Source organism: Lissotriton vulgaris, chromosome 5 (genome assembly GCF_964263255.1).
Source record: "Lissotriton vulgaris chromosome 5, aLisVul1.2, whole genome shotgun sequence".
In the NCBI taxonomy this organism is placed as follows: domain Eukaryota; kingdom Metazoa; phylum Chordata; class Amphibia; order Caudata; family Salamandridae; genus Lissotriton; species Lissotriton vulgaris.
In genome coordinates, this window is record NC_141693.1 from 2,022,781,875 (window position 1) to 2,022,796,572 (window position 14,698).

Genomic DNA, 14,698 nt, shown 5'->3' on the forward strand with positions numbered 1-14,698 from the left:
ACTAGGTATGCCCTTGGTAAAATCCCATCCTACTTCACAGTTCATTCATCTGAATAAGTTATGGCCATATAGTTCCTCTTTGGTGTATTTGATTCTAGTGATTTTTCCAGGGGTCCTGGCCCCATGACCCCCGGATGGGCGCAGACGGGCTTGCCTTAGGCGCGCCTTCGGCTCACAAATTATTTTGATATGTAAACTATTTACTAATCGCACACAACTAAAAGGCAAGAAAACAAGAACCAATCAAATAATTGTTCTTCCAGTTTAAAGGATGGCCTCCAAGATGAAAGAGCGCCAAGATAGAGGATTCACTACATGCAAAAACAATGGTGGTTAGAGTGCGTTATACGAATAACAGAACTAGGAAATTAACTCAGAGGCTCCATCATTAAATTGGGCTTTAAGAATCTGTAGATATCCACAAGGCAAATTTAGACTTTGTCCACCAGTGGGTTTATGATACAAAAGGCATTGTTGATTTAAATATATTTCCTGCAAAATCTCTCTGCCTTTGGCCTAATGAAAGCAACAACATCTTTGCCAGAAAGAGGTTATGTTAAATGTACTAAGAATTCCCAGCCTGACTCCAGGGAGTAATCTAATAAAGGTGCAAGAAATTGTAGTAAAAAGAAAAACATTTACATGGTCAGGATACGTTACTAGAAGGACCAAAAATTAGAAGTGGCAAAATGTACCAGCATTAAGCAAAACGAAAGCTGATCTGACAGCAGTATGGTTTTAAAATACGGACAAACGAAACAAATGTTAGGACAACAGATCACAACAAACACAAAGTGGCACGAGTGGACAGAAAGCTGAACACCAATCATACAAAAGTGACCAGTGGAGTTCTTTGAAACAGTCTCATTACTCGCAATCACTCAGAGCAGCATCACAACCCATCGTTTATCGCACACTGTGCAATGTACAGGAAATGTACAGGAATTTATATAGCGCAAATCACCAACTGGTCTCTAAGCGCTTGCTTCAGCAGAGCCCTTACAACTTCAGGATAAACTGTTCCAATCAGGAGCAATAGAGACCCACTCTAGAGGATGCAAGAGGATTTAGCCTAATGGCTACTGCCGTCGACCTCGAAGTTGAGTAACCCGGTTAGAGTCTTGACAGGGACACTAAACATCCGGTGATTCTGGGCAAATCACTTAATCTCCCTGTCCCTAACTGTTAGAAGGTGGTTCTGACACTATAGGCCGCCCGGATGTTTTGCTTTTTGAGCACCTAATTGTTGAGCTTTTACTGTGGGGGAGCCTCATAATCTGGGACTCATCCACAGTGAACTTATAATGAAGCAGACTGCATGGAGATTTCACTGGTGTCCACCTGGCTTGACTAGGCCGCTGCGCAGCAGCTGGAGTATGGGGCACCGTGCTGATTACATGCAGACGCGGGTGTACATGCGTGTGCACACGTGTAGGAGCTGCGTAGGAGAGATTCCTAGCGTGCGCAGTCCAGGAGCAGCTACAGAGTGAATGGTGTGGCAGGACTTATGCAGAATTGGGTGGTGACATGGAATAGGCTTTATACCCTGGGAAGGAACATGCCAGGGAAAGTCAGTGTATTTTACCGTGTTTTCACTTTGTTATTCCCCTATGGGGATGTGGGGCCCATGGCTAAAATGACTCCCACAAGGCCTACAGATTCCAGACTTGCACTAAAGTCCATTGTAGAGTAGGTGAAAATAAGTATTCTGCAGAGTCCAAAGTTATATTTGTACTGCTTTTGGGTCATACAGAACTGTCATATTTCTCTGAGCCAGCCATGACCGGACCCAGGCTGATGGATTGATAACCTTTCTTCCACAAGCTAGGGCCCCCTCTCCACAAAGAATAAGATGGGTGGGGCTACAGGCTCATCTATTAGCAGCTGTCACTGGGTGCCAGGCAGCAGGCTGCACCAAGAAGGAAAGAGTTGGGTTTCAGAGGCCATGTGGCCAGCGACACTGGACAACTCCATTTTGAACAAACCCAGAGGCTGGACAAGAAGGAGGGAGCAGGGGCAGGGAAGTGATGTGTCGCTGTTTGATAGGACCCACAGAGACTTCCTGACAGCCCCCTACTCAACTTTTAAAAAGTACTTGCTCAGGAAGAGAAGCTCTCTCTGGGGTGTCGTCGGCGGAGGCGAAAGGTGCTGGAGCCTGGTGCAATGGGCAGTTGGAAGGAGAACACCATTTACTGCCCCCCAGGCCTCTAACAGCGCCAGAAGAGCCCAGGACCGGTGGGCAGATGAAGAGGCCTCTGCACAGGGGGGAAGAGAGGCGCAGGAGTAGAGACAGGCGAAAGGCTTGCGCAGGGAGCCAATGCAGACCGCTCCCTGCAGAATGCACCCTCTTGGAGACCCGGAGGGTGAAGGAGAATGCTCCCAGTGGCTGGGGGGCACCGCCAGGAGCAAGAAGACATGAAAATGGGGCAGATCGGACCTCCAGGGGCGGAGATATGGCCCCCAGAAGGTGAGAGATCTTTGACTTGTGGCCCCCTTATGGCGAAGCGCTTGAGGCTCCGCCGCTGGTCCAGAAAAGGCCCTTAGGGTGGGCCAGGTCCTGGGGACTGCCCTCCAATGTGGAGAGCCTGCGGGGGTCCCGGGTGGGACTGGGGCCCCGGACAAGGAAGGAGGAGCCAGGGGCCCGGGTGGGACCGGGCCCCCGACCAAAGCACAGAGCGGCTGGGTGTAGGCTCCCCGCATCGCATACCCTTACCTGGGGGTCCGGGTGGGACCGGGACCCCCACCGAGGCCCCAGAAAGCGGCAGGAGCTTGAAGCACCCCATGATGCCTTGCAAGGCACGAGGAATGGATAGTTTTAGGCGTTTTGGTGGCCCCCAGAGGAGAGGGGTCACCCTTGAGTGTGAAAAGGTGCTGGGGGGAGCTGCTGGAGCAGCGCAGTCTCGCCCCCAGCACAAAGCTAAGTCCCTCCCTAAGTTTCTTGAGGATATAAAAAGAATAACCCCTCAACTCTCAGCGAAGATTGCATCACCTCCTAGGCTGGAACTTTTGTTCTACAGCTGGGCGTTCATTGAGAAGTGCATCAAAGATTGGAGGGCTGAGTTGGAGATGTCTCGAGAAGGGCATCCCCTGGAGGTGAAATGGCGTAATTGCACTGAAATGCATTTATTAATGGTTATTTCTTTTAGAGGGACTGATGTTCAATGTGAAGTACTGGTGTAAGGTGATGTCACAAGCAAAGTGGATTTAAGTGGCTAGACACTCCTGCTAGGGTGACTGACGGTATTTACAACTTAATCCTGTGAACATCTGTGATGCCTTTAGGGGCTGTAATTGCAATGCATTTTTAATGATAACCAAAGGTGCCGAGTACTGTCATTCTAAAGTGTGCGTAAACATGTAGTCTTGCTGCTGCGCTTAGGTGAAGACCCCAGACTGTTAGCCCTTAAGATGAAGAGGTGTATCATTTAGGGTCAGTAGGAGATGCTTGGTCAGGGTCATGTGTCACCAAGGCAGGTGTATCCCTGTTTAATGCTTGTTGAGGTTATGGAGGGGGGTCGCCGCTGGGGTGGTGCCAGTGCGCAGGGCCCTCGCTCCAGGTTAAGACCAATTCACTGCATTGGGGGCAAGATGATGTGCATACGTGGGAGTGGTGGTACTAGACCCCACACCCCCTGCAGGAGGGGTGGAGATGTTATGCAATGTCACAAAGTAATTCCAACAGCTTATGTATATTTGTAAATTGGTGTATAGTATTGAGTGGTGTGTGTGTTTAATAAATGTACTCTTACTTTTATAAAGCAAAGTACAGACTGGACAATCAATTATTGAGTGTTATTTTTTGCACACCTGCAAATGGCGATTACTAGCCCACACCACCTCCCTTGAGTAAGCCTCAGACTGCTCTGCAACGCTACCCTCTGAGAGTCAGGCGCTGCCCTAGGGTGTTTGGTTCCCAGTGAAGGACAAATGTGTCATGTTATTTGTGCAGGCCTCACAGATGCTGCTTCGTTTTCCAACACTAACAAAAAATGGTGTTTCCTTCTGTAACGTAACTGGTACTCATGCAAATCGCTCCGATCCCTTCAGGTCTAGTTTGCGCTATATAAAACTCCAAAAACAAACATCTCCTAGACTGGATTTTGCAAGTATCCCGCTCATCATCTGTTACGAATTTCATAGAAAGCTGAACTCGACAACTCTGCCAACTGTTACAGAAGGAGGCATGGCAGGCAAACAATATGTTTTTCACTGAGGTAAATGCACTGCCAAGGCATATTCTACAAGAAAAGCAAGACATCTTTCACCAACAGGAGGCCCTGGGAAAGACCCAAAGAGACAAACTGGCTTCAAAGTCTGGAGGGATAGAAGTACAAGCTTATCTACAGGGCCCAAATACACAACCTTTCAAGAGTTTGCAGGAGTTGGCCTGCTCTTCTCCTCGGGGCTTTCTCTCAATTGTCTTCAGGGGATGGACCCCATCCCCAAAGGGTTACTGAAGGCTCGCTCCTGAGATATAACACAAGGCAAAGGGCTAGAAATATATTGGAACATTCCACTCATTAAAGAAGAATGTTCCAGCTGAAATGGGGACAAACAGAAAGGCAAATATTGGAATGTTGGAGCAAAATGTCTAAATCAACCACTATTGGCTCTCTGCTGTTTCCAACACAGCTCTCAATATTTCAAAGTGCTAACGGTTTTTGCAGGAGTTGTGCTCCCATCTCTATACTGGATCGTTCTTTAGTCTTTGCAGGGTTTGATCTACTCGCCCACAAATTCTCCAACCATTGATAATTCTATTCTTGAGGCAAAGGCATATCATGAATCTTTTAGTTTTCTATGAACAGAAAAAGCATCTCAGAAGCACAGCTGATTGTTTTACCAACAATGTGAAACAAAACAGTGTACAAACACACTCAGATGAGGGCATGCCCGCACTCAAGTAATGCACGTTCCAGCAGAAATGCCCTTAACTAAAATTCAATGTGTGAGTCATCTGAGGATCTCCACCTTGGTGCAAGAGTAAAATACCTGGGAGGTCTGTAGTAGGATAGCCCATCCAGGAGTCGCTCCCAATATCTGTTCAACTCCGCATCGATCTGCGACTGAAAAGAAAAAGAGTATGCTTGAGCAAAGGTAAAATATCACAATAGAACCATCAACCACTGCTCTAAGCATGTGCCAAGACACAATTCCGACCTCATAGTGCACAACACAGAATGACAGCTCCTCCCTAATAGGGAGCAGCTGCTCCTGGACTAAGGGGCATTGCAGAGTTAGCTTCTCACTCATGAGGTGATTCACGCGTAAAGCTCCTTACGCTCAGCGATCCCCTCAAGCTAGGTTAGGCGACACTAACAACCCTAGCATTAAATCACCCTGCAGAATTCATCACGGGGTGTAATTGCTTTTATGCCAAGGACTGCCTATCAAGCTCAACCAAGATGGTAAGTCTTCCCAAACTGGGTGGGTAAGCGTTGGAAATCCAGATGATGGGTTTTTCATCTTAGCATTTATCTAAACATAAATAGGAGGTCACAAACACTATGCAAAGCGATAGAAGGGAATGAGTCCTTCGCTCTTCAGATGAGTATATAGAAAAATGTTTTGTAGTTTAGCTGCAATTAGTTTTAGCAGACGAGCCACTCGGCCTGCTTAAATTGCCTCAATTACATGACTGGGAAAATGGTATTTAGTCTTGAGTGATGCATTAAAGCCAGTCTAAATGGGCAAGGAACGATGTTGCACAAGGGAATGTCTACTTCATTGATGTATCGACTTCCCAAGCAGTTCTAGCATGTTAGCACTCCCAGAATCCTGAGTGTCTGCTTCACATCAGTAGCCGCTGTACACTTTGTGTGTTAACATTTCACACACCTTCCAGTACATGGTATGAAAATAAGTTACTTACCTGGAACTGTAGTTCTCCAGTATTGGTATCTTTCATAGATTCACATGCTTGAATCATTCCGCCCGAAGTGGGAGCCCCACTGTATCATAAAAAGCAGTAGTCAATGACATACATAGCTAATGTTTAAAAACATTTGCTCTAATAGGTTTTGCTCATCATTTAATAAGAAACAAAGTTTAGCCAATCAGGCAACAGCATCCTCTACAACATTCCACACAGGTTTCAATACCTCAAGATTTTCTAGCACAAGTGGGATATAAGAACCCAGATAATAGTAAGGGGAGCATCTATGGGTAGGTGGGTGGGTTACTTGTTAATCTATGAAAGATGCGAGAATCAAGAGGGAGAGAGAGGACCAGAAAGCTAGTCCAGATCCCCGGTTTATATGTAAGTAAATCAAAAAGAGACTAGCTAGAGATGGGGTTAGTCTGACATTAATATTGTTATTGTCATAGCGACTCAGTATCGTTTTGCCAATTGGCGGTGGCACCTGTTGGGTGTCTTTAGAAAGCCCTCACCCACCAACCTAGTTGGTGGCATGCTTCATCATCGGGCCCACCCAGTGACACCTAGCGTGTCCCGGGTGTGCTTCGACGCCCGATTACAGCGGAGCAGGTATGTCACTGTGTGTGCAGTGTAAGGTGTTCAGATATGTGAGGTTAAAACGGCTTGGCGGATGGTCCCTGGGGTGAGGATACTTTATTAAAAGGGCCTCCGTCAGCTGTTAAAAATAAGGCTGTGGGACGTTAGAGGCGGGTTACGACCTCCTACGTCCTACGTCCTAAGAGTGTCAACATGTTTCAGCCAGTGCCGTATTACTAATCTGGCTTTCTTCAGGACAATAAAATATGTGTAGGTTAAAATAGGGGTTGTGTAGTGTAGTCTATGTGTCTACACGCCCTAAAGTGTATATAACTGTGAGAGGGGGGGGATTCCCTTCTCAAGATCACCTGTACATTTAACATTGAAAGACAGGGACAAGACAAACATGGGAGAGAAAGAGTCACTAGAAAGTATTGATCATCTGTTATGACAGCCGGCTTAATAGCGATATAGTGCAGGCTATGAGCGGCTCAAGTGTAATGATACTGGTGGTACCATTATTGTGGAATCGCACTAGAACTTCGAGGGTGAAGTGATTTAAAACAGCGGTATAAAATACTGCAGTAGTGAATAGTGAAGAATTTTGGCGCACGGACCATGTCTTACGCTTTTAAGGCTTGCTTTTGCTCCAAGGTTATTGAAGTGGCAAGGGGTGGCCAGAACCAGCACCAGCGTGGGACCTGTTGTGCCTCCTTCGCAGAACCGGTAGTGAATGGCTGCTGTTGCCGGTTTTTATACTGCCGTTAATTGTATAAGTGAGGGCACCTGGAGGAAAGAGTAATGGTGGAAAGACTCGCATTGCGGGTCGTTATCGCGCTCAGGTGTGTGCCCTTCGTATCGCGCTGGTGCGCGGTATAGTGCTAAGTCTTAGACTAAGACTTAGCACTATACCGCGCACCAGCGCGATACGAAGGGCACTTCACCCTCGAAGTTCTAGTGTGATTCCACAATAATGGTACCACCAGTATCATTACACTTGAGCCGCTCATAGCCTGCACTAAATCGCTATTAAGCCGGCTGTCATAACAGATGATCAATACTTTCTAGTGACTCTTTCTCTCCCATGTTTGTCTTGTCCCTGTCTTTCAATGTTAAATGTACAGGTGATCTTGAGAAGGGAATCCCCCCCCTCTCACAGTTATATACACTTTAGGGCGTGTAGACACATAGACTACACTACACAACCCCTATTTTAACCTACACATATTTTATTGTCCTGAAGAAAGCCAGATTAGTAATAAGGCACTGGCTGAAACATGTTGACACTCTTAGGACGTAGGAGGTCGTAACCCGCCTCTAACGTCCCACAGCCTTATTTTTAACCGCTGACGGAGGCCCTTTTAATAAAGTATCCTCACCCCAGGGACCATCCGCCAAGCCGTTTTAACCTCACATATCTGAACACCTTACACTACACACACAGTGACATACCTGCTCCGCTGTAATCAGGCGCCGAAGCACACCCGGGACACGCTAGGTGTCACTGGGTGGGCCCGATGATGAAGCATGCCACCAACTAGGTTGGTGGGTGAGGGCTTTCTAAAGACACCCAACAGGTGCCACCGCCAATTGGCAAAACGATACTGAGTCGCTATGACAATAACAATATTAATGTCAGACTAACCCCATCTCTAGCTAGTCTCTTTTTGATTTACTTAATCTATGAAAGATGCCAATAATGGAGAACCACGGTTACAGGTAAGTAACATTTTCTTCTCCAGTGTTGGATCTTTCATAGATTCACACGCTTGAACCAGAATAGTTAGCAGTAAAATCACTCACAAGTAATAACAAACAGAATATAGCTGTGGGAAATACCTCGCCTTACTGAAATAGATGGCGCAACACTACTTGGCCCACAGCGGCATCACTCGTCAGAGGAATCACCTCTAACAAACCCCTGATTGATGGAAGAATCCAGCAGTAATGAGGTGTGAAGGTGCGACTGCCGGGCCATGTCCCTGCCCGACATGCTGAAAAGGCACACCAGCGAAGAGAGCAAAGGTTGTAGAGACAGCTCTGGTCCAATAAGCCTTGACTGTGTTCGTCAATTGTTTTCCAGCCTGTCTGTGACAGAGCTGTAGAGCTGCTGAAATCCATCTTTCTATGCTTTGTTTGGAAACTGGGAATCCTTTACATTGGTTTCCACAAGCGACGAACAATTGATCCGCCTGCGGAATTGCCTTGTCCTGTGTAAGTAGAAGTGGACACATCTTTTAACGTCCAATGTATGCAAAGATCTTTTTGCCATAGTTTGGGGATTGGCAAAGAATGTTCTCAGTATTAAGGGTTGATTCAAATGGAAATCCAAAGGAACCTTTGGTATAAACTTAGGATTGACCCCCAGCACAAGACTGCAGGAATGTCTCTTTAATTGTGAATGCTTGAATATCACTGACCCTTCTTCCTGAAGTAAGTGCTATAAGCAGCGCTGTTTTTCCGTGTCAGGTATTTTAAGTCTGTCTTGTGAATGGGCTCAAAGGAGGCCTTCATCCATTGCCCCAGCACTATAATATGGAGCCAAGTAGGAGGAGATTTCTTTATAAGAGCAAACACTCTAAAAATGAACTTAGATGGCTTAATCACTCTGCAAGCCCATAGTGAAGGTAATTTATCTGACCTTTGAAATTGCTGCTAGCTGTACTTTAACTGAGGAGTGGGTCAATGCAGACTGCCAACTGAAGCGGATACGGAAGAAGCTGTTACGGAGATATTGAGACAAAATAAATCTTAGCTTTCTTGCACCAGATAAACGCTTCCATTTAAGATTGTATATTCTATTGGCGGTATCGGCCCTGGCCTTTGCAAGAATCTCTCTGCAATCTGGAAGAACAGTCAACGTTGCAAATTCAATCAATTCAGGACACAGGTCAACATGTGTAGCGATGCTGGATTTGAATGAAGTAATAGGTTGTGGTTCATAGTTAGCAACGTTGCTATGTGCTTTAGCTGAATGCGAGCCTGTTCTAAGAGGAGCAGGAGTTCTGTGAACCAGAATTATCTGGGAGCAATCAGAATTACTCAGCCAGGTTCCCTCTGCAATTTCATGAGAAACCTCTGGATCAACAGGATTGGGGGAGGTGGGGGTAGCGTACGCATAGATCCCGGACCATCTGATCGAAAAAGCATTCCTCCCACGATCCCTTCTGTGGAAGATAGCTTGCAAAGAATTGGCATTTTCTATTCCCTTATGTCACAAACAGGTCTAAATTTGGTTTACCCCAATGAGTGAAGAGTCCTCAAAAACGTGTTGGCCTAGCACGCATTCATGACATCTGGCCCTCCTCCTGCTTAACATGTCTGCTAGGACATTGGTTGCTCAGGTCTTAGGCTCTGCCTTGAGTACTATTTGATGTTGCGGAGCCCATTTCCAAATTTCCTTCGCCTGCTGTGACGGGGCTGAGGAACTTGTGCCTCCCTGGTTTTTTTAATATTATACATGCTGGTGGTAGTGTCCAGCAATCTAGAATTATAGAATTAGTGTAATACAAGATATCCTTCCGAGGAGTGACTTTTATAGTCCAACTGAAACTGACTTTTCTGCTTAATTTTTGTGTTAGTCGTTGAATCCTTATCTGTCTTTCTTGTGAGGCTAATGCCTTGTCCCGGTTCGTATCTAGAACCGCTCCTAAGAAAGTCAAGGTTGTTAACGGGGAGAGAGATGATTTCTGTTTGCTGACTATGAGGCACAGATCTTTGAAGAGTGTGAGACCGGTTTAGGCATCTCTTGTTGCTTGTCGAGATGTGGCTGCCTTTATCAACCAGTCACCGAGGTATGGAAATGCCTGCACTCCCTTTTGCCTCGAGTGAGCTGCAACTGGAGTCAGACATTTGGTAAAGATGTGGGGTGCCTGTTTCAGTCCAAAAGGGAGAACGTTGAATTTGTAGTGGGTGCAGGCTACCTTGAATTGCAGGAATTTGCAATGCTTTGGGTGAATTGAAACATGAAAGTATGCATTCTGGAGATAAAGTGCTGTCATGTTAGTCCCATGATTGAGAAGATGCATGATATCTTGCTGGGTGGCCAATGCGAAACGAGTGTTCTTAAATACTTGTTGAGTTTCTGAAGGTCTAAGATGAGGCAGCAGTCTACTAACTTTCTTTTTCAGAAAGAAAAGTGAGTATAAATAGATTCCCCTGCGGTCTTCGGACCTCTTCTATTGCTCCTTTTCTTACTATGGTTATCTCTTGAAGAAATGTTTTAGATGGGGAAGAGGTGCCCTTTTTGGGTGGGGGGGAGGGGCTAGGGAGGGGGTATTTGGTGGTTTTGTGGTGAATTCCAACGTGTGCCATTGTGTGATGACATCCAGCACTCATCTGTTTGTTGCTATGGGGAACCATTGAGGGAGATAATTTAAGATTCGACCCCAATGTTGTTTTTTGTGAATTGAGGGTGACATCCCGCACTGGTCTAAAGATCACCCCTTTCTGGCAGTGTCTTTTCCTTGGGGAGGCTGTTAACGTCTGGGTGCCTGCTTGGATGCCATTGAAGGTGGCGGTCTGTATTGCTGCTGGAAATATTGGGAGCGATAGCTGTATTGTTGTTTGTACGGTTGAAAACATCCTCTATCATTGTATGATACTCTGTCCCCCTTGCTTCCCGAAAGGGATGTCTCCTTTTCTGGCCATATATGGTCTGCAGAGCGTCATTAACTTGCTAGGATCTTGCTTTATATTTTTTGCCTGAAAGATGTTGCCTTCAGCCATACCCGTCTCTTGAAGACAGTTGCACCAGCCAGTTGCCTGAATCCAGTCATCGATACTTCTATTGTGCAGTTGACAATTTCAGCTGAAGTTCTCTCCTTCCTGCAGAATTTTCCTGGCAAGAGGTCAATGTATGCAGCCATGTCTGTCCACATCTGCTTGTCGTAGATTTGTAGTATTGCTAGAGAGTTAGATGCTCTGACAGAAGTGGCTGCCATGGTAGAGAAGAATTTCCCAGTATTATCAGACCCACACCCATCTCAATCTGGTGGCGTTATATCAGAGGTGGATGGATTCTTTGAGCAAATCTGGGCCCCTTGTGTTATAACCGAATCTAGCATGGCATGACCAATTAAACATGCCAGTGAATCGGCAGGCATTTTATACCTTTTATCCAGTCTAGGCAGCGCTGCAGACACTGGAGCTGGATTCTTCATAGTCTTGATTCCTTCCTCCCATTTAAAATTCACAATAGAGATAGCCCTGATTGATTTTCTCATGGGTTCCTTGAAATTGTAGAGGAAGCAGTCCGATTGTTTTTTGTCAGATACAGCTGGAACCTTTTAGCTGCCCTTTCCAAAAGGCTGTGGAAGCCATGTCAACTAGTGGAGAATCTACTGGTCGTGCCACAGGCGGGGATGGTGGTGGGATTAGATAGTCTTCCCATTCATTGTGAATTGAAGCAATGTCTCTGATCTCACCTTCTTCCCTGTCCTAATCTGTGGCAGGTGATTTACAAAAAGGGGGTGGTGATGAACAGAGTGTCTGAGTTAAACAGACCACTCTTACCCAGTCCAAAGATCAGGGCTTGATCCATCACCGTTATTTATCTCACTGCCCCATCCCAGCTCAGAACCTGGCTATATGCAAATCAGTCTGTCCCTGGCCCAGTGCATCATGGGAACGGGCAGACTAAACTACCAAGCCAATTCTTCACCAGAAAGGAGACAAGCTACCGGGGACCGGTTTCTGGCATTTCAGCCTTCTTCGGCCCGGCTTGCTTGAATCCTGATGGAGCAGTGAGAAAGGGACTCAGGTCTGAGTATACCCTGCCACACCTATAGTGGCCAAAAACGATTTACAAAAAGGGGGTGGTGATGAACAGAGTGTCTGAGTTAAACAGACCACTCTTACCCAGTCCAAAGATCAGGGCTTGATCCATCACCGTTATTTATCTCACTGCCCCATCCCAGCTCAGAACCTGGCTATATGCAAATCAGTCTGTCCCTGGCCCAGTGCATCATGGGAACAGGGCAGACTAAACTACCAAGCCAATTCTTCACCAGAAAGGAGACAAGCTACCGGGGACCGGTTTCTGGCATTTCAGCCTTCTTCGGCCCGGCTTGCTTGAATCCTGATGGAGCAGTGAGAAAGGGACTCATGTCTGAGTATACCCTGCCACACCTATAGTGGCCAAAAACGATTTACAAAAAGGGGGTGGTGATGAACAGAGTGTCTGAGTTAAACAGACCACTCTTACCCAGTCCAAAGATCAGGGCTTGATCCATCACCGTTATTTATCTCACTGCCCCATCCCAGCTCAGAACCTGGCTATATGCAAATCAGTCTGTCCCTGGCCCAGTGCATCATGGGAACAGGGCAGACTAAACTACCAAGCCAATTCTTCACCAGAAAGGAGACAAGCTACCGGGGACCGGTTTCTGGCATTTCAGCCTTCTTCGGCCCGGCTTGCTTGAATCCTGATGGAGCAGTGAGAAAGGGACTCATGTCTGAGTATACCCTGCCACACCTATAGTGGCCAAAAACGATTTACAAAAAGGGGGTGGTGATGAACAGAGTGTCTGAGTTAAACAGACCACTCTTACCCAGTCCAAAGATCAGGGCTTGATCCATCACCGTTATTTATCTCACTGCCCCATCCCAGCTCAGAACCTGGCTATATGCAAATCAGTCTGTCCCTGGCCCAGTGCATCATGGGAACAGGGCAGACTAAACTACCAAGCCAATTCTTCACCAGAAAGGAGACAAGCTACCGGGGACCGGTTTCTGGCATTTCAGCCTTCATCGGCCCGGCTTGCTTGAATCCTGATGGAGCAGTGAGAAAGGGACTCATGTCTGAGTATACCCTGCCACACCTATAGTGGCCAAAAACGATTTACAAAAAGGGGGTGGTGATGAACAGAGTGTCTGAGTTAAACAGACCACTCTTACCCAGTCCAAAGATCAGGGCTTGATCCATCACCGTTATTTATCTCACTGCCCCATCCCAGCTCAGAACCTGGCTATATGCAAATCAGTCTGTCCCTGGCCCAGTGCATCATGGGAACGGGCAGACTAAACTACCAAGCCAATTCTTCACCAGAAAGGAGACAAGCTACCGGGGACCGGTTTCTGGCATTTCAGCCTTCTTCGGCCCGGCTTGCTTGAATCCTGATGGAGCAGTGAGAAAGGGACTCAGGTCTGAGTATACCCTGCCACACCTATAGTGGCCAAAAACGATTTACAAAAAGGGGGTGGTGATGAACAGAGTGTCTGAGTTAAACAGACCACTCTTACCCAGTCCAAAGATCAGGGCTTGATCCATCACCGTTATTTATCTCACTGCCCCATCCCAGCTCAGAACCTGGCTATATGCAAATCAGTCTGTCCCTGGCCCAGTGCATCATGGGAACAGGGCAGACTAAACTACCAAGCCAATTCTTCACCAGAAAGGAGACAAGCTACCGGGGACCGGTTTCTGGCATTTCAGCCTTCTTCGGCCCGGCTTGCTTGAATCCTGATGGAGCAGTGAGAAAGGGACTCATGTCTGAGTATACCCTGCCACACCTATAGTGGCCAAAAACGATTTACAAAAAGGGGGTGGTGATGAACAGAGTGTCTGAGTTAAACAGACCACTCTTACCCAGTCCAAAGATCAGGGCTTGATCCATCACTGGTATTTATCTCACTGCCCCATCCCAGCTCAGAACCTGGCTATATGCAAATCAGTCTGTCCCTGGCCCAGTGCATCATGGGAACAGGGCAGACTAAACTACCAAGCCAATTCTTCACCAGAAAGGAGACAAGCTACCGGGGACCGGTTTCTGGCATTTCAGCCTTCTTCGGCCCGGCTTGCTTGAATCCTGATGGAGCAGTGAGAAAGGGACTCAAGTCTGAGTATACCCTGCCACACCTATAGTGGCCAAAAACGATTTACCGGCTGTAACCAGAAACCGGTCCCCGGGAGCTTGTTTCCTTCCCAGTGTAAGAATTGGCTTTTGTAGTTTGGTTTGCCCTGTTCCCATCATGCACTGGGACAGGAACAGACTAATTTGCATACAGCCAGGTTCTGAAACTGGGATGGTGCAGTGAGCTAAAAAACGGTGTTGGATCTAGCCCTGATCTCTTGACTGGGTGAGAGCTTTCTGCTTAATTCAGAGACTCTGTCCATCACCACCCCTTGTTGTAAATATTTTTGTCCACCCTAAGCGTGGAAGGGTATTCTCAGATGTGAGACCCTTGCTCATTGCACCATCAGGATTCAAGCAAACCGGGCCGAAGACGGCTGTAATGCCAGAA

General features: G+C 46.8%; 1 protein-coding gene across 2 annotated transcripts in view; it reads right to left on the minus strand.

Annotated features, from left to right (window-relative positions):
- NUP188 (nucleoporin 188) overlaps positions 1–14,698 on the minus strand; it is a 1,272,194-nt gene that overhangs the window by 1,203,965 nt on the left and 53,531 nt on the right. For both annotated transcript variants that reach the window (XM_086924860.1, XM_086924859.1), the window contains exon 3: positions 4,993–5,066. In XM_086924860.1, coding sequence (XP_086780986.1) covers positions 4,993–5,066 — 74 coding nt within the window. The remainder of the gene's footprint in view (positions 1–4,992; positions 5,067–14,698) is intronic.